The 20,752-nt window shown below is 46.5% G+C and overlaps 1 protein-coding gene across 2 annotated transcripts in view; it reads right to left on the reverse strand.

The window, feature by feature from the left end:
* Positions 1-7,539: 7,539 nt before the first annotated feature.
* Positions 7,540-20,752, reverse strand: part of LOC134586351 (uncharacterized) — an 85,122-nt gene continuing 71,909 nt past the window's right edge. For both annotated transcript variants that reach the window (XM_063441823.1, XM_063441824.1), the window contains 2 exons: positions 8,430-8,912; positions 7,540-8,249 (listed from right to left, as the gene is read on the reverse strand). In XM_063441823.1, coding sequence (XP_063297893.1) covers positions 7,597-8,249; positions 8,430-8,912 — 1,136 coding nt within the window. In that variant the 3' untranslated portion in view covers positions 7,540-7,596. The remainder of the gene's footprint in view (positions 8,250-8,429; positions 8,913-20,752) is intronic.

Below are 20,752 nucleotides of genomic sequence, written 5' to 3' on the forward strand. Positions count from 1 at the left end.
GTTTTGAGTGACTCTGTCAATCTACACTTTTAATTTCTATCTTAGCACAAAATGTCTGTCGATATAAATATACTGACAATGTGCCATAAACAAGTTGGCGTAGCTGGGCGCAAATCTGGTTACCATCGCACTTCCTTTGAGCTGCAAGAATTTGTTGTCGAACCAAATGTAATTGTTACAGAGGATGAGCGTAATCCCATCTAAAATAAATAACATTTGTTCCTCTCTTAGGTTACTGTGGTTCTTTAAAAAATATTCGACTGCCTCACAACCCGACATGTGTGGTATACTTGTATACAAACTTGTGACATCACAAGTGACAAGTATTAGATTGCTTTCCCATTTTATGCCATTAAAGAGATTCAACAAGGCAGTAGAATCTTTCAAATATGATGGTTGTGATATCACAAGGGCTGTAGTTGTTTATTGATATATTCTGACAGGTTACTTAAAAGCGCCCCAACTCCTAACACGATTGGCTTGCCAGGTGGACTCTCTTCGTTTTTGTGGATTTTCGGGAGTGTGTAGAACACTGGGATCCTACATGTAGTAGTATCCAAATATTTGAACTCGTTCTTATTTAGAATTCCCAGTATTCTTCCCCTATCTAGAAGTGATGAATACTCCTTTTTATATTTGTCCTGTAGGGTTACTCTTTAATTCCTTATATGTAGTCTGATCGTTTAATTATCTGTATATCTCTTTATTGTACAGTTCCCTACTTTGGATCAACACTCCACCGCCTTTATCGGCAGGTTTTATAAATGTAAAGGGCTTGGCCTGCAGTTGTGGGAGGGGCATGTTACCCTATTTAACCCCCCCTACTCACCTTCCTCCGTCCCGTACGTTTTTCAGCGACTCGCATGTCGCTCTTTCCGGCTGTCCTTACTTCCCCCTTACCTGGTCCTCGTGGCTCCTCGCCTGGCCTGCGGTTTCCCGGCTGCTCATTACGCCAGCAGTCCTCCTGAAGCTCTGTTTCCCTCTCTCTTGCGTCCGGTGCGGTTGTAGTGACCTCCGCGGGCATCCTGCTTGCTGTGGTCTCGTGGGCAGGTAGAGCTCTCTTGAAGGGGGGGGGGGGGGTCGGCTCTGCTGCCGTTGCTCTTTCCGGCGGGCGGATCGGTGTTTCTGTCCGAGAGAGAGAGGGTCCATGTGCAGGTTTGGGTCACAGGGGGAGAGGGAGATTCAGTTATTAGTGACTTTAAAATCAAGGGCCCCGTCTCAAGGCATATATAGGGTTGTTCAATGGAGGGAGAGTTTGGGTGAGTTTGGGATTTGAGGCCAAGGTAGCTGAAGTGGAAAAATTCTCTAAGTCAGGTATGCTTCCGGTTTGGCTGCTTTGGCCTGGAATGTGGAATTCTCTTGGATTTCTCACTTTGTTGCATTTTGTGAACCTTTTTAGCACTGGGATGGCCCATCACAGAAAGCGCTCTCCGCTGTAACAGATGAATGTAGTGCTTTTCTTAAAGCAATATGGATGGGTATATTGAATTGTTTTTCATTCCTTTCGAGTGCCATCTGGAATTTCAGAGATAACCAGATACAATACTCTGGATTTATTCAGATGATTATTTCTCATGTTTTTTTTTTTTTTTTTTAATTAGCTCTTGGATATTTATCAGGACTGTGTTCTGATACACTGATGCTATAACACAGTTCTTGCTAAGACTTATGATTTAAGATTATAAGGGATTTGCCGTTTCAAACAAACGTTCTTAATTCTATCTAATGCAGATGGATTAGTGTTAGTGTCTACTTTTAACGGTTTGTACCATCCTAGCCTATAAAGTAAAGGGTGCCTGATGGGCTGCAAAAAAAAAAAAAAAAATTCCGGTCTCCTCACAAGGTCTGTCCTGCGTTTAACTTCAGGCTTTCGTTTTCTTTGCTTGGCTGGGCCACGTCTGCCCGCCATAACCGTGCTGAGTTATTTCCAGAAGGAGCGTTATGTTTTATTACCGGGAACATGTCCTGGCCCTTACGAGACCTGTGGGCTATACACGTGCATGCGCTTTCTTTTCCTATTTTCCTTGTGTACTCCTATGGCCGACCACCTGGTCTCCGACGGGCTCACTCTGCCCCTCCAGTTACGGTCAGCCCTACGTTTCTCCCTACGATTCCTTTCTCACGAATGTCCTCTCTCACTCATTACCCTCACCTCTTAGTTAGCTGTTGCTGGCTGTCAGGGCCCTAGGTATCCAATAGTGGTAATTTCCCCCTGGCTTCTTCGCCTTAGGTTAGTGGTCCCGCGAGGCCAACACCCATCCTCATACTCGGAGGTACTACGCCCCTCGGGCCAAATCATAGTTAGTCACCTCGCATTGTGGCATAGGGAGGGCCTCACCTGTCACTCCCATTCTATCTTATGTTTACCTGTCACCGAGAGGCCGACACCCCGCCACAACGTTTCTGTGGCCACGATATCCCCTCGCGCCAACGCATAGATAGAGCTTCTCACGCCGCTTGGCATCTAGCAGGGCCTCACCTGTCACCAAACCTAGTTTTTAATTGTTTCGCCTTTTGGCTTAGCTAGTATGCCAGCACTCCCGCGCACAATCACACACACACGCTCGCACTGGGTCTCGTGACCCCCGTGGGGTTTACACCACCACGGTTTCTGTGGCCTACCGCTGAGCTCGCTCCTTTAAGCCTGTCCGCCTGGACTCTGACATGCTTACTCTGCCTTTGGTTACGGTCGGCCGTTGCAGTATTTCCTTGTTCATCCTCATGTTTTTGATACACGTTCAGCACATCCGTTTTCTCTCACACTACCTTCCCTCCCCTCTTAGTTAGCTGTGGCTGGCTGACAGGGTTCTAGGGTCCAATAATTTGTATTTCCCCCCCCTGGCTTCTTCGCCTTAGGTTAGTGGTCCCGCGAGGCCAAGACCCATCCTCATACTCGGAGGTACTACGCCCCTCGGGCCAACTCATAGTTAGTCGCCTCGCATTGTGGCATAGGGAGGGCCTCACCTGTCACTCCCATTCTATCTTATGTTTAACTGTCACCGAGAGGCCAACACCCCGCCACAACGTTCAGTGGCCTCGTTACCCCCTCGCGCCAACGCATAGATAGAGCCTCTCACGCCGCTTGGCATCTAGCAGGGCCTCACCTGTCACCAAACCTAGTTTGAATTGTTTCACCTTTTGGCATTAGCTAGTATGCCAGCACGCACACATACATTCACCCACACGCACACATTGGGTCGATCATGCGCTGTTTATTTCATCCCGTTTTTCTATTAGGTCTCTGCTGCTCGGCGACTGGCTTGGTTTTCTCCGCCTGAGCTCTCTGGCTAGGTCTGGTACTCATCGCGCTGTGGCATTTCGGTTACTCCTACTCTCCCGTAGCTGCCGCCGTTCCTTGCGTTTTAGGGCCCGACCACGTGCTGCCAGCCTTGTTAGCTCGCAGTCGTCATCTTTTCACGTCTGGCTCTTTTGCCACGCTCGCGGTACGTGTGTTAGGGCCTCCTTCCCCTTTTTGATGCTCCTTCTTCGCGTATACCGATACTGTTCCTGTTGCTATGTTGTCTGCGTTTTGGTTTTTGCTTCTTTTGCCACCTCTAACTTGTATTAATTCTACCTATCCGGTTTACAACTCCACACGTTGTACAGGTTTACCATTCATACGCAGTTTCATGTCCTCATACTATACTTAAGGCGTCTAGGTTCCGTAAATTTCTAATTTACAGATTTCACATCCAAGTATCTCAACCACTATCAGACCTATTAAATGCCTGTCACTACGAACCGGGCATCAACTTTCAACGTAGGGCAATAGCTGCTTGATCCAAGGAAATTTCTGACTGCCATTATAGGGGTCAAGAAGGAATTTTTCCCCAGCTTGATGCAAATTGGCAGCGCTTCAAACTGGGTTTTTCGCCTTCTTTTGGATCAACCGTTTTTAAACACAAATGTCAGTAAGGCTGTACTTGGGGGGAACTAGTCACTTCAACTATGTAATCTAGGTTTTGAGCCGCTATACCTGCTTCCTCAGTTTTTGTTTTCTTTTGGGTATCACATACTTTCCCACAGCCACCTCGTCCTTCACGTAACATTATCTCAGGAAGTCTCACCTATTCATGCAGTCTATTGTTTTACTTTCTCTACCCCCACACTTAGTCTACCCTAGAGGGCCAACATGTTTACCATACCTTACTCCCCCTTGCACAATTAAGAGTGCCAGTTAAGCGCCAGGCAACTATTTCCTTGCTTGGCATTTTCCATATAGCTAGGCAATTAGGTTTTGTTGATTGTTTTGTTTCTGACAGGTATCCAATTTTTGCCCTCTTTATTACAGGCCTACCACGACGTCGGTTCCGGCACACCCCAACCGACTTATTTCCCCTTTAATTCTCATACGGCCTTTTTTGCCCCTCACACAAATGTAAAGGGCTTGGCCAGCAGTTGTGGGAGGGGCATGTTACCCTATTTAACCCCCCCTACTCACCTTCCTCCGTCCCGTACGTTTTTCAGCGACTCGCATGTCCCCACCCTCCACTCCCTCTATCTATATTCTCATTACACCTCATGGGTGGGCCCTCTTTATTACAGGCCTACCACGACGTCGGTTCCGGCACACCCCAACCGACTTATTTCCCCTTTAATTCTTATACAGCCTTTTTTGCCCCTCACACAATTATATTTTTATCCGATTGAAATTCTTTAAACGCCTTTCTTTGGTGAAAGTTTATATTATTGCTCTTATATTTATTTTTATCGTCTAAATTTATTATTTCCTCTGTAACGAGGCGTTTAAATACCTTCATCCCTCCATTTATCAAATATCTTGGGAAAAATCTGGATTTATTTTTAAGCAGGGTATGATTTGAATCTTAGAAAATTTTAATCCTTTTTCTAAAACTTAAATTTGGGGTTTTGTAACAATTTTATCTGTTAAATTGAAGATACCTACTGATCTGATATCCTCCCCCTTTTCCTTTCTCTCCAAGACTCGTCCTGCCCTATTTCCTCTCCTGTTCCCTGACATCTCCTTTTTTGAGGAAAACCTGTCATCTCTCTCCTTAAAGGGCCTTGCCCTAAAAAAGACAGATGAAAAGCCTCTCGAGTCACCTGGTGAATTCTCAGATAGTACTCTATATTTGTTATGGTGTGCAAATTTCGTGTGGTTGTAGCTTGTCTTATATTGGGGGACATTTCTCTTTTGAGGTGATCTATTTCTATCCATGAGGTTTATTTTTTGGTGTAAATTGGTCTAGGGATTGTCGTTGTTCTGTAACATTACGTCGTTTAGCAGGATATTTATCTGGTGGAGGATGTGTATATGAAGACTCCTTTCTTTGAAAGTATACATTTCTGTCTCTAGAGTGAGGTCTATTTTGTGGCTGAAATTTCTTTGAGAAAGAACGAACTTTGTAACAGACGTAATCGTTCTTATCTCTCAGGATTTCTTTCTTTTTAATGGCCACTGTCTCTTGTTCAATTTTTTCCACATACCGGTAGTCTTTAACTGACTCTAGGGATTTTTCTACTTCTTCACATCTGTTAATGGTTTTAATTTCTCTTTTATTTTGTTGATTTCAGTGTCTAATTTCTGTAAGTTTCGCTTTCTCTGTTGAATGCAGATCTTCATCATTTTTACAGAGAAGGATTCTAACGCTGAATTCCAAATTTCAATAAATTAACACAGAGAAGTGATCCTTCTATGTTATCCTATATGGTGATATCAAAAAGATATAAAAATTGGAGGGGTGACAATAATGTTAAAGAAGATAGAAAGCAAGTAGATTTTTGATGTGAACACTCTGTCCCCAAATGGACTAACTCTTGATTTTGAGTTTGTTCACTTTCTATGATTTTTATTTCATAATAAAATGTAATATATTTTTACTATATTTAGGGTGGGGGGCAGATAGTGTATTTAACACTATAGGATCAAAAGTACATGTTTGTGTTCCTGACCCTATAGGTCCTTTAACCCCTTAAGGACCAAACTTCTGGAATAAAAGGGAATCATGACATATAACACATGTCATGGGTCCTTAAGGGGTTAAAATTAATTCACCTGCTCTTTGAAGGCAAATCTATTATTTGTTGCCTTGCAATGACTTCTCTTTGGGCTGCAGTGGGAAGTCTGTGATTGGACAGTCACAGAAAGTCTGGACGGGGTTAGAAGGGGAGGGTTTGCAAGGGTTGCAGACAAAAGATCTGGGCAGTTGCTGTCTCTTGAGTTTGTTTCCACTAACCTAAACAAAACAGGAAATAACAGGACTGGTTGTATGATTGACAGCCAGGGGGTGTAACAAGGTTAATTTCTAAAAGTGCCAATTTCTATTGAAATCGAGGAATGAAAAAGAAGATGCACTTTTCACACATAAAACATTTCAGAACGCTATAGTGCTTTATGGGTCTGAAGTATCCCTCTAAACCCAAAGGAAAATTTGAAGACCCGTACTCTAACAGGGACAAACCTCTGCCTTTCTATGGGATATATCCTTGTCTTCTTAGAAACGGCATGTTCCTGATGTTCTCAAAAGCTGCTGCCTGATGTAAAATAAAATTACAAACATGTTCCTGATCCCTTCCACATCCAAGGCTACAGCCCCCAAACTCCCCCTGTGGCATTCAGACAGGCTGAAATTGCTAGACCCAACCGAAGGTGGAGGCTGCCACCATTGTCCTAAATTTGCAGTTGGAATGCCTAGGATGAACAGAGATCATTTTAGTGAATTCAGACCAGGGGCATTAGGACAGAATAACCCAGTGAGTTGCCCTTCGTAACATTATCAGCCACTGTTTGATTTCTCTGTTAGAATTAAAGAATACTATAGTGTTAGGAATACATGTTTGTACAGGTTTCTATTCATAATGACATAGTGTCCCTTTCCCTAACGTATTAGGTCACCTCCGCTGCCTGGCATGTAAAGGTTAAAACCCCCTATTTTACTCACCCTAATTCCAGAGCAGTGACTTCCTCAGCACTGGATAGGTCTCATCCTCCCACCACGTCACAGAGCTTGTCTTACTTAATGCGCATGACAAGATGGGCCGATGGTTTTTATCTGCCGTCACATTCTATGTTTCTACGTTGCGGTTATCGCCATGTGCATTAAAACTTTCCAATAGAATCAATGCATTCCTATGGAGAATTTGAAGACATCAGATGTCCCTATGCAAGGCTTTGTTATGGAGCAGGAAGCGCCGCTGGTAGCGGTCTGAAAGGCTACATTAGAGGTAGATTTATCCCTGCAATGTAAGTTTCTCAGAAATGAAGTTTTACATTGCAGAGTTAAACCGACAGCAGCACTGCACTGTCGGTACTTCGGTGAGATGGAATGGTCTCTGTGTCTATAGTGTGCCCCATCCTAATAGAATCTGCTTCTCTCGCATTCCTGAGTTATAATGAGTGGAATTAACCACTGAATCAATCAGTCTAACGCCATCTGTACCTCTAACTTGCCAGCATTATAATCAGATTGTTGTGCCTCACCCGAAGCACAGGCATTCAATGTTGCAGATCTAATGTGTGTGTAACAATTTCAATCTATACAACTGATCATTTGAAAATATAAATGCTGTCACAGCACATATTTAAAAGGAAAACATAGTTTAATGATTGCTACAAAGTTTCATCTAGAAGCAATCTCATGGCCTTCCTCTACTTTTCTTTGCTGGAGGGGAAGTGATATAGGGACAATGTCCTCGGGACACTCTACCGCGGATGGGAAGCCCGCGCCTTCCATGGCTGCCGCGGGATGACACATTGTGGACCCTGGTTTCAGTTGTTGTGGTTGCAGTGATTTGGCTGGTGGGTTGAGGAGAGGACTGGTAACCTGGACTCATGACAGTGATTGCCTGTTGGATCACATTGACCAGCTGCTGGAAGCCATTCTGCACACTCGAGGACAGATTCTGCAAAATTGTATTTGTTTGCCTCAAGACTGATGTTTGGGTTTTAATACACGCAGAAAGGTGATTTAATTTCTTATGGACTGAGCGCTCAAATAACATGTGCTCTCTGTGAGGGGTGGAATGGTCACACACAGTGGATTGAGGTGTAGTGGTAACAAGGGGAGGTGTCCCCCCCTGCAAGATCTGTATGTTGTCACTTTCTTGGCTGTCATCCTCAAATTCTGGAGTGACATCACTCAAAGTCATAACCTTCTCTCCTCCACCCAGCACACTGTCCTCTGCTATTTCCAAACATTCTTCATCCATTTGGTCCTCCGATGCTGGCAAAGTTTGAGCAGAACCTGAAGAATTTCCAATGTCACGCCAACACGGCCTTAACTGAGAAACTAGAAGTGAAAATATTAATTAGAAATATGTTAAGTACGAACGATTATCAACACAGCAATTTATCTGTGCAAATTGATATATACAAATACATGAATTGCAAATTGATTTGTACCAATAAAAAAAAAATTGCTTTTTTTTTCTCACTGTGCTAAAGTTTTTTTCTTGTTGGAAAAACGTACCTATACCACCCTCGTTATTCACATGGCCAGGTTCCGTCATCCTCTGGAGACCAAGCACTGGCTCACATGAGATAAGACTCATTAGGTACTTTTCATACGGCCAGAAGGACACAGCCCCACGAGTGCCACTTCCTGCCCCACTCTGGTGCCTAGACTGCTTAGCCATTTTCTCTTTTACTTTCTTCTTGATGTCTGCGTATCTCTTCTTACATTGCATGGTGGTCCGTGAATAAGCAGACACACTGTTCACACACGCAGCTATATCTCTCCAAATTGCTTTTTTTTCAGAAGTAGAAGTTCTTGTGGTTAACTTTCCTAAAATTTTCTCATAGTTTTCAGAAATCTTCTTTATAAGTATATCATTTTCCTCCTCGCTGAATTTGACATTTCTCTGCCGCTCTCTCTCTTGGACCGGGGCTCCTTCTCTGTGACCTGTTCTGTGTGGAACATCTCTGTGTGGTCTCCTTCCAGGTATAGAGAATCCTTGAGAAATGGAAAGGGTAAATTATAGCAAATATGAACCTTTTCTCTTTAAAACCTGGATATTAAAGGGATACAATACATGGGCAATGACACGTTTTTCATGCATTTAGAAATAACATTAAAGATGCTACAGATGTCACAGCAGAGGTGTATGGAATATGTAGTTTAGCCAGCAGACATCGTAATGCTTAGATCTTAAAGAATGTTTTCCTGGTCCCTGAATTATTGTACATTTAACTGGTCCAGTATACGAATATCACCAAACAGATCAAACAATTTGTATACTGAACTATATACCGAATTGAATTGACCACCCAGAACAGTCGTGTGCTGCTCATTAACCTGCCTGACCTCTTTTCACACTTTCGCAAACTGCAATTACCAACATTCTAAGTGGTCGACTGGGTGGCAGTCGTTCATATGGACAAACACGGGGCGGCGGCCATCTTGGTTTTGCAAACGCATACAGCGGTGTTTGGTCGTCGAGTGTATGGAACTAAAATCGGCCACTCGACAGCGTGAACACCGTTAGGACGTCCAGCCCCAAGTATGTTCGGTTTAGTTCGACTCACTAGAGCGGTGTTCGGTAGAAAACAAACTCCCGAACAAGGGGCACATGACCAACTCTGATACGAACAGATACTTTCGGTATTTTATTATGTTTGGTACTCCCGAAAGAGACAGACTGCACAGCCTGAATCTATGGAACTCTTTTGGGCAGGCGCCTCGTGTGCGGTCGTCTAAACTTTACCCGGTGGTGTTTAGGTTACGTTTGTGGGATCTGAGCGCTTTTCGGATATGTTGTGCGCTCAGATCCAGGCTATCCAGTGATATAGTACTTGAGGGGTACCCAACTGTAAAAGGCATATTGGGGGTGTATTTGATATGTATGTCCTGGACCTGAGAAGTAATGTAATTATGTTGTGTATTTGTAGCAGTCTGCTCTCAGGTCCAGTGGGGAATGCCCCTGGAATATGTAAAAGTGCATTTTGCAGAATTCAAGAACTTTCAAGTGGCAAAGGGAGAGATAGATGGCTATCTTGCAGATTTCGAGAGACAGTGTGCGCTGCACAAAGTACCCACGGACGAATGGGTCCCTATTCTAGCTGGCAAGGTAGAGCTGCTGAAGCCTTCCGGGCTACACCACTACCACACCGTCAAGGAAGCTCTGGTCGCCCGGTATGCAGTTACCCCCGAGGTGTACCGCTGGAGATTCCGGGAATTGTACCACCGTACGGCATCCCACTGGGTCGCTGGATGCCAAGCCGTGTCTAGGGAGGATGTACTACAGCTATTCTTCCAAGAGCAGCGGCTCCCAACCCGTCGTACACGTACCCCAAGGGGTACAATTCAGTGCCCCTGGGGATACGGGAAACAATTTGGGTAAAGGCGGCGGTGCCGGCCGCCGCACCGGCTGGGAACCGGACTATGTGCCTTCAGGGGTCCGGTCGTACGCTGGGGCGGATTAATAGCGCGATCAGACCCCTGTGTTGCAGCAGAGCTGGGAGGAAGTAAAAGCTTGTAACTACCTCCTCCCAGCTCGCACACAGAGCACGGGAGAGGAGGGGGTGGCAGGCGGAGTGGACCGGGAGAGCAGCGGGATGCCAAATCCCACCAGACCCAGTCAGCCAAAAGGTAGGATTTGTGTATCTGTATGTGTGTGTGTGTGTGTGTAGTGTGTGTGTGTATCTGTATGTCTGTGGCAGTGTATATATCTGTGTGTCAGTGTATGTCACTGTATGTGTCAGTGTATCTGTATGTCTGTGTATCTGTATGTGTCCGTGTGTCAGTGCATGTGTCAGTGCGTCCATGTATGTATCTGTATGTCAGTGTATGTTTCCGTGTCTGTGTCAGTGTGTGTCACGGTATGTGTCTGTGTGTGTGTGTGTGTGTATGTGTATCTCAAGGCTCGACAAATCCCAGGCGCCAGGTCACCATGGCGACTAGGAATTTTGTCACGTGCCTGGAAAATGTCGGCCCGGAGCAGCAGGTAGCCAGCCGTGGGGGAGCAGAGGTGGCCGGCCAGCCAGCCATGGGAGAGCGGAGGCGGCCGGCCAGCCAGCCGTGGGATAGAATCTTGAGTGAGGGAGGGCAGAGACCGACCAGCAGGCGCTGTGTGGAATAGACCTGGGGGGGGGGGGGGGCAGGGATGAGCTGTCACTCCCTGCTCTGCTTCCTCGCGTGCCCTGCAAAGATTACGTCATTACTGCCCTTGGCATACTAAACTAAACAGTGCACAACAGGGTGCAGAACAGGGAGATGACAGCAGCCCCACTGGGCCCCAGGGAAAGCCTATCCACTCCACCTCTCCAAAAGGTAGAGAGGCTGGGTGGGTTTCATTCAAAATAATAAAAAAAAAATCAACTTCTGAATGTGTGTGTGTGTGTGTCTGAGACTTGTGTGTGTGTGTCTGTCTCTTAGTGAGTGTCTGTTTAGGTGACCAGTCCGCCTCTGAGAAAGGTGATTTTTATTACCTGTTTTCCCACGCAGTGACTGTTTCGCCGTGGCTGAATCCGCTTCAATGGCTGAGATAATCAATCTTGATGATCTCAGCCAAGCAATGGTAAGCAATGGGGGGCTATTGTGCATGCACCAATCTGCATCTCCTCAAGAGATGTATTGAATCAATGCATCACTATGGGGAACATTCAGCACCTCCATGCCGAGCGTGGTTTGAGTGATGACCACTAGAGGTGTTACCAAGCAGCAATGTAAACACTGTCATTTCTCTGAAAAGGCAGTGTTTACATAAAAAAAAAAAAAAAAAAAAATGCTATAGACACTGTTGTAGAATTATTAGGCCTCATAAAATTGTCTTAAAAGAATGCTTTGTTAGAAGGAAATGTGCGTCAGCGGAACATTAGATTCCTGTTAGATGAAACATTGTAGCCAGTGAACAACATGGTTTGTCTCAATAAAGCATGTGTCAGCTAAAGCATAAAATGTATATTTAGTAAAAGCCTTGAAAACTAACTTTGAAACTAATAATGCTAACTACTCAAAATTGCTGCCAAAGCCCCCCTCCCATCAAGTGGACACCTCGTGCTAACAGGATGACACCTACGTCTTGTGTCCACTCCCGTGTCAAGGATGTCACCACCTCTTGATGGTAGGGCATTTAACTAACCACTTAACACTTAACCAATTATTAATGCATAAATCAATGTTATCTTGAATTCTTTAGTGATGTAATAATGCCTTTATAAGGGTCTGCGCACCCATTTTCTGTGCTCTTGCCATTACATTTCCTGAAGTTCTTTCATTAACCTGAACCCTGTGTCTCAGTGTGAATTTACTTCTGCGTGCACGCAACTTTGTTATCTTTAATTTGGACAGGAACAGATAGTCATTCAAACTTATTGGTTTGCATAAAAGAATCTACTACAGACACCAGAGCCACTATATATGGCTGCAGTGGGTCTGGTAACTATAGTGTACCTTTAAGAATTCTATTTTTGTCGCTGAAAATTAAAGGAACACAATAGTCACCTAAATTACTTTAGCTAAATAAAGCAGTTTTAGTGTATAGATCATTCCCCTGCAATTTCACTGCTCAATTCACTGTCATTTATGAGTTAAATCACTTTGTTTCTGTTTATGCAGCCCTAGCCACACCTCCCCTGGCTATGATTGACAGAGCCTGCATGAAAAAAACTGGTTTCACTTTCAAACAGATGTAGTTTACCTTAAATAATTGTATCTCAATCTCTAAATTGAACTTTAATCACATACAGGAGGCTCTTGCAGGGTCTAGCAAGCTATTAACATAGCAGGGGATAAGAAAATCTTAATCAAAAAGAACTTGCAATAAAGAAAGCCTAAATAGGGCTCTCTTTACAGGAAGTGTTCATGGAAGGCTGTGCAAGTCACATGCAGGAAGGTGTGACTAGGGTTCATAAACAAAGGGATTTAACTCCTAAATGGCATGTTCTATACACCAAAACTGCTTCATTAAAGGACCACTATAGTGCCAGGAAAACATACTTGTTTTCCTGGCACTATAGTGCCCTGAGGGTGCCCCCACCCTCAGGGCCCCCCTCCCGCCAGGCTCTAGGGGGTGAAAGGGGTTAAATTTACCTCTTTCGCACCTCTGGGGATATAGCATTCCCTGGTGGTCCGGTTGCAAGGACTAGTGCAGTGGAAACCCGCAGCAAGCTCTTACTTACCTTCCCAGCAGATCCCATGTTTAAATCTCGTGGCCTGCGGCCTGGTAACCCGTTGCAAAGCTCTGACGGGCGCAGGCCTCACGAGATTAAGAGAGGGGAGCTGAAGGGAAGGTAAGTAAGAGCTTGCTGCAGGCCATCTAGGGTTTGTCATGTACCTCCGTTGAAGGATGCTCCTAGCGCTTCCTGAGGACTCTAAGCACTGCAGCAGACACCACAACCACCGAACCGGAGAAGCATACGAATGCTTTCAAGCTTATGAATGCTGTAACCAGCTGAACAGGAAAAGCATACAATCAGCTTACATTCCTGGCAATCAGCATACAATCCAATTCCCCCAATAACGAGACGACACTTCGTTTTGAGGTCAAGCAGAACTGACTGTACTGGCACATACAGCCTCTTTTATTCCCAATCCACAAACCTAGTACTGCCCACAGGGCTTTGAAATACAACCAATTTCTGTCTGTATCTGTATGTGTTTCAGTGTTTGTACCTGTATGTTTGTGTATAATTGTATCTGTGTGTCTGTGCATCTGTATGTATGTCAGTGTGAATATCTGCGGAACCCGAACTGCGGGAATGGATCCGCGACCGACCACCACTTACCTTGCCCGAAGCTGCCCGTTTGGCAGACGAATATACAGACACCAGGCAGAGGGAGCAGAACACAGTGAGACGTCGCCCGAAGTTCCGAGCTCTGGTGCTCCCAGGACCCACTCCATACCGGGGAGCACCTAGGTCTCAACCTGCTGCGCCCAGGATTAAGTGTCACCGTTGTCAACAGTGGGGCCATGTGCGCAGTGATTGCCCCCTGGAACCTCCAAGGCCCACACCGGCCCAACCACGTACCCTGGCTGCTCACTGTTTGTAAGTGGAGGCCAACCCTCAGGAATATTTGGGGGTACTATATGAGGCTGACCCAATGCAAGAGGCCAACCAGGAAAACCACCAGCATCACCGGCAAGTTGGGCTGGTAGATGGGCAGTCAGCCCAAGGATTACATGACACTGGAGCTACCCTGACCTTGATACAGTGCCACTTGGTCTGTGATAAGGCACACACTGGGCAAACTGTAGCTGTCTGGGTGGCTGGGGGAGCTGTTTTTCGCCTTCTAACTGCCCGCGCTCACCTGGATTGGGGAGCTGGATCCGGCACAGTGAACGTGGGGGTTTTGAACCAGTTACCCGCTGAAGTCCTATTGGGGAATGATTTGGGCCCCTTTACCTCCACTTACATCCCTACTGATCCTGCTGAAGCCAACCCGGTTACTACCAGTCTGCAGGCCAGAACTACAGAAGCCAGCCCACCAGTCAGGGAGACCCAGGTAAGACAACAGACCCCGACTGTGACGGTAGAACTTACCCCATTAGACTGGGACACCCCGAGGGAGTTTGGCAGGGAGACCAGGGAAGATCTGTCCCTCCACAAGTATAGGGCCAAGGCAGAGACTGAGCAAGGGGGACTAGAGGAAAAGAGATGTTAATTTGGGAACAGGATAGACTGTATCAGTTAACTGAGACTCACAATACAGGAGTAGCCCCATCCCAGAAGCGACAGCTGGTGGGTTCTCGGTTGGAGCTTCTTCGGTTTGGGCAGGATATACCTCTAGCCGGATACCTGGGAGTACATCGCACATCCCATCGAGTAACCCAGAACTTCTTTTGGCCGGGAGTCTATGGGGATGTGCGACAATACTGCAGCACTTGCGACATTTGTCAGCGAGTAGGGAAAAGAGGGGATCACCCCAAGGCCCAACTGCTATCCATGCCTATTACTGAAGAACCCTTCAGCCGGATAGCAGTCGACCTAGTAGGACCGCTACCAAGATCAAGTCCATCCGGTAATAAGTATATACTTACCAGGTTCACTATGCTAGCCACTCATAGAGTAGAGACCCCCCGGGCAGGCCCCACTCAGGCAACCGCCCTACCGTATTCCTGAAGCCATCCGAGATGGAATGCGGGGGGAAATTCAGGAAATGTTGAAGCTAGAGGTTATTGAACCCTCAGATAGTCTGTGTGCCTCACCGATAGTCCTCGTACCCAAGAAAGATGGAACCACCCAGTTCTGCGTGGACTACCGGCGATTAAACGGCCGGACCATGACAGATGCCTACCCAATGCCCCGGGTAGATTAACTCTTAGATCGTATAGCCAGGGAACACTATCTGACCACCATAGATCTCAGCAAAGGATATTGGCGGATTCCCCTGGCCAAGGAGGCTATCCCCAAGTCAGCTTTCGTCACCCCGTTTGGCTTGTACCAATTTAAGGTCATTTGGGATGAAGAACGCCCCGGCCACCTTTCAGCGCTTGGTGGATAGGCTCCTCGATGGATCCAGGATTTTGCCTGTGCATACCTGGATGACATTGCGATCTACAGTGAGTCCTGGGAGGAACACTTAGTTCATGTATGGGCAGTGCTGGATCAGATTCAGGCCACTGGCCTGATCCTGAAGCCAGACAAATGCCACCTTGGGATGGCAGAAGTCCAATACCTGGGACACCGGGTGGGGTGTGGGAAACATCGACCAGAACCTGCTAAAATTGAAGCAGTCGTTAACTGGCCCACCCCTTGCACTAAGACCCAAGTATTGGCTTTTCTGGGGACAGCAGGGTATTATAGACGCTTTGTGCCTGACTATAGTACTATCGCCAAGCCCCTGACTGACTTGACCAAGAAAAGCTTACCTAGGCAGGCCCTGTGGTCTCCCACCTGTGAAGCTGCGTTTCAATCCCTAAAGAGAGCACTAACTCATTGTCACGATTCAGGGAACCCAACACGCTAACACACACACACACACACAGAAAAGGTGCAGTACCGGACCTTAGAGTGGCCGGGCTAAGCACACACAGAATAGTCAGGAGACAAGCCGAGTAAGGGGAACCAGAAGACAGAATAACGAGAAACAAGCCGAGGTCAAAGGGTAGGAGAAAGTCACAAAGTCAGATTTAACAAGCCAGAGAGTACGTAACCAGAAAACACAAGTTCAGTATCAATACTATAAAGCAAAGACCACAACAGGGCACTGAGAGACAGAAAAGGTAAGTATTTATAACCTTATCTTAATTCTGATTGGATAACTTCCAATCAGAATTAACAATCACACGTGGTGGATATCTATAACGCCGGGTCACGTGAGTGACCCCGGCGTTCTGATAACAGTGCCGGCTCCCAGCGTGCAGCGTTAGACATGCTGCCGCTGGGAGGAGGAGAGGAGGACGCGAGCGGCGTGCCAAGAGGAGAGGATGCCGCTCGCTGACCGGTAAGGGGAGAGGGGACCGCGGGCGGCGACGGACCGAGGGTGAGTGCTGCGAGAGGATTGCAGCCTCCCCTCACCGCTGCCCTGACACTCATGCACCCGTCTTGGCTGCCCCAGTCCCTAACAAACGTTTTATTGTCCACAGAGACGCTTCCATGTTCGGGCTGGGGGCAGTTCTAAGCCACGTTGGAGAAGATGGAGGAGAGCACCCTGTCACGTACCTCAGTAGGAAACTATTACCCCGGGAGGTGAGCTACGCGGCAGTGGAGAAGAAGTGTTTGGCCTTGGTGTGGGCTTTGAAAAAACTAACCCCTTAGCTATACGGACGGGAATTTACACTAATGACTGACCACAACCCGTTGGTATGGCTTAACCGGGTGACAATGGTCGATTATTACGGTGGAGCTTGGCACTTCAACTCTACAACTTAACCATCCAATACCAGCCTGGTAAGCAGAATGGCAATACCAATGGGTTTTCCCGACAAACCGAGCTCAGCAATTAGCAGACGTCCGGACATCCACAAGATGACCCGAAAAGGGTCAAGCTGGGTCTGCCGGAATGTTCCACATGGGGGGAGCACTGTGACAGATTCCCTGTCCCTGGATTATTGTTGTACATTTAACTGGTCCCGTATACGAACATCACCGAACAGATTGAACAATTTGGTTCATATACCGAACTATATACCGCATGGATTGACCCCCTAGAACAGTGGTGTGCCGCTCCTAACCGGCCTGACCTCTTTTCACACTTTCGCAAACCGCAATTACAAACATTCTAAGTGGTCGACTAGGTGGCCACCGTTCGTATGGACGAAAACGAGGCGGCGGCCACATTGTTTTTTACTGAACGCATACAGCAGTGTTTGCTCATCGAGTGTATGGAACTAAAATCGCCCACTCGACGGCGCGAACAGCGCTAGGACCTCCGGCCCAAGTATGTTCGGTTTAGTTCGACTCACTAGAGCGGTGTTTGGAAGAAACAAACTCCCGAACGAGGGGCACACGACTAACTCTCATACGAACAGATACTTTCGGTATTTTATTATGTTTAGTACTCCCAAAAGAGACTGTAACGGACCGTTTTGCATACAAGAGGTTAAAAACCATTTAGGCGATATTCCCCTTTCCAGATGCACAGGCAGCTACTGTAAGCACCAATCTCCCGAACTGCAAACTACACGAATCCTCCAACTCCCGAACAGGAAAAGCATACAATCAGCTTACACTCCTGGCAATCGGCATACAATCCAAATCCCCCAATAACGAGACGACACTTCGTTTTGAGGGTCAAGCAGAATCTGGTTTACTGGGGCTAACTGCCCGGCTTTTATGCAGGTCTCCCACCTGGTGGACACTCCCCTAGGGGGCCAGATGGAAGACTGGGAAACATATTGGACATTGACCAATCACAGACTTACACATTTCAACAATCCCACAATGCATTACAATCCCTCCTCTCTCTGGCCTGGAGATAATTGGGAAGTAATCCAATTATATCCAAGGACAGAGGCAAAACTCCATTACACACATTTATTACAGAAATCATACACATTCTACATATCCCCAGATAGCTTAGATCTGAGCGCACATTACTACCGAATGGCGCTGAGATCACATACATACAGTTCAATCACCATGGAGCCAAAGTCTTTCCCATAGTCTTTCGTTAGACGAATAGGCTCCATGGCATGGCTATCTGGGGTGATGCTGTTCATACGGTTAAACTACCAAATGAACAATCAGTCGGTTCCACTACCGAATGCAGAGGTAAGGAGGCTTGCAGCTCAGCGGTGTTCGCGCAAGTAAGTGTCAGTTTTCAGTTCCATAGTTTGGGCGCTGAACACCGCTGGCCGTTCGGGAGGTAAAATGGCTGCTGCCACGTGTTCGGCAAACGAACAAAGGCCACCCAGCGTTCATCAATTAAGCTGCGGTTAACCGCAGCTTCTGGGCGGTCAATTGACGGCACACTCCAGTTCCTATGTGGTCCATCGATCGGTACTTTGTTGGGTAGATTGAATCTACCGAACACCCCGGCAGAAAGGCACGAATAAGCCTTTCAGGAGGGCAAATAAAAGGTTTTAACTGCCGGGCCATAGTCTAAAGGGAGCAGGTGAGCAACCAGGCTTCTCCAGTGCACAGTGGCGAGGTCGGTTCCGCCACAGAGACCGACAGCCTGAATCTATGGAACTCTTTTGGGCAGGCGCCTTGTGTGCAGTCAGTCTAAACTATACCCCGGTGGCGTTTCGGTTAAGTTTGTGGCATCTGAGCGCTTTTCGGATATGTTGTGCTCTCAGGTCCAGGCTATCTGGGGATATAGGACTTAAGGGGGTACCCAATTGTTAAAGACATATTTTGGTGTGTGTTTGATATGTATGTCCTAGACCTGAGAAGTAATGTATTTATGTTGTCTTGTGTGTGTGGGGATTCACATAAAAGGCCGTGTGTGGTCCCATTAAAACCAGCTGCTGCTTACCCTCAACACAGAGCCTCGTCTCGTGATTGTAGGGAACCGCTATACCCGCTTTGTATCGCTCGGATGACTGCTTGGGAATACTTCAGCATTGCTCATAATAGGGGAAAAGGACATCTCTGGCGGCGGAAACCCCTCTTCTCTTGGGGTGGCCGCCACAGTAAGCTTCAACTCATTCCTTAAACTAGGAAAAAATTAACAAAATACAGACCTGTCATGCCTATATAATCCTAGGTAAAATATCCCATATATAGCTGGACCTAGTAGACACTCCTGATCCACAAGTAATGGACACGGCAGTGTAAGGAATGCAGAAAGAAGTGGTCTGAATTCTGATTCTAGACACTCTAAACCCACACGTAATAGACAGGGCAGTGTAAGGAATGAAGAAGTGGTCCGAATTCTGATTTTAGACCCACATGTAATGGACAGGGCAGTGTAAGGAATGCAGGAAGAAGTGGTCCGAATTCAGATTTTTTTTCTAGACACTTTAAACCTACAAGTAATGGACAGGGCAGTGTAAGGAATGCAGGAAGAAGTAGTCCGAATTATAATTCTAGATCCACGTGCAATGGACAGGGCAGTGTAAGGAATGCAGGAAGAAGTAGTCTGTATTCTGATTCTAGACCCACATGTAATGGACAGGGCAGTGTAAGGAAAGGGGGAAGAAGTGGTCCGAATTCTGATTCTAGACCCACAAGTAATATACAGGGCAGTGTAAGGAATGCAGGAAGAAGTGGTCTGTATTCTGATTCTAGACCCACATGTAATGGACAGGGCAGTGTAAGGAAAGGGGGAAGAAGTGGTCCGAATTCTGATTCTAGACCCACAAGTAATATACAGGGCAGTGTAAGGAATGCAGGAAGAAGTGGTCTGTATTCTGATTCTAGACCCACATGTAATGGACAGGGCAGTGTAAGGAATGGAGGAAAAAGTGGCCCAAATTCTGATTCTAGACACTCCAGATCCACAAGTAATGGGCAGGACAGTGTAAGGAATAGAGGAAGATGTGGTCTATATTCTGATTCTAGACACTCTAGACCCACACGTAATGGACAGGACGGCATAAGGAATGAAGGAATAACTGGTCCAAATTATGATTCTAGACACTCAAGACTAGGGGTGCTCAATATGACGATGCCAGTCGATGGAGCAGGTGTTTTGTAAAAGGGGGCATGAGTTTTGTAGAATGGGGTGACAGGTTTTGTAGAAAGGTGACAGGTGTTTTGTCGATATGGGAGGCAGAGGTTTTGTAGAGGGGTAACAGTTTTTGTAGAGAAGGGCAGGTGTTTCGTTGAAGGTTGTGACAGAGGTTTTGTAGAGATGTTACAGAGGTTTTGTAGAGAGGGGGGCACGGGATTTGCAGAGAGGTGACAAAGGTTTTGCAGAGGGGGGGCAGGGGATTTGTAGAGGGGGGATGGGGTTTCATAGAGCGGGAGGATAGGGGTTTCATAGAGGGATGACGGGTTTTGCAGAGGGGGTTTTATAACGGGTTTTGTGGAGGGGGGCTGGGGTTTTGTAGAAGCGGATGACGGATTTTGTAGAGGGGGCAGGTGTTTTGTAGAGAGGTGAAAGGGGTTTTGTAGAGAGGTGACGGGTTTTGTAGAGAGGGTGGACAGGGGTTTTGTAAAAGCGGATGATGGGTTTTGTAGAGGGGCAACAGGGGATTTGTAGATGGGTTTCAGGGGTTTTGTAGAGAAGGGGCAGGGGTGTTGTAGAGAGGGGGCAGGGGTTTTGTAGCAGTTGATGAAGTGTTTTGCAAAGGGGCTGACAGGGTCTTGTAGAGAGGGTGGACAGGGGTTTTGTAAAAGCGGATGATGGGCTTTGTAGAGGGCCAACAGGGGATTTGTAGATGGGTTTCGTACAGAAGGGGCAGGGGTTTTGTAGCAGTTGATCAAGTGTTTTGCAAAGGGACTGACAGGGTCTTGTAGAGGAAG

The sequence above is a fragment of the Pelobates fuscus genome, chromosome 2, assembly GCF_036172605.1.
Source record: "Pelobates fuscus isolate aPelFus1 chromosome 2, aPelFus1.pri, whole genome shotgun sequence".
NCBI lineage: Eukaryota > Metazoa > Chordata > Amphibia > Anura > Pelobatidae > Pelobates > Pelobates fuscus.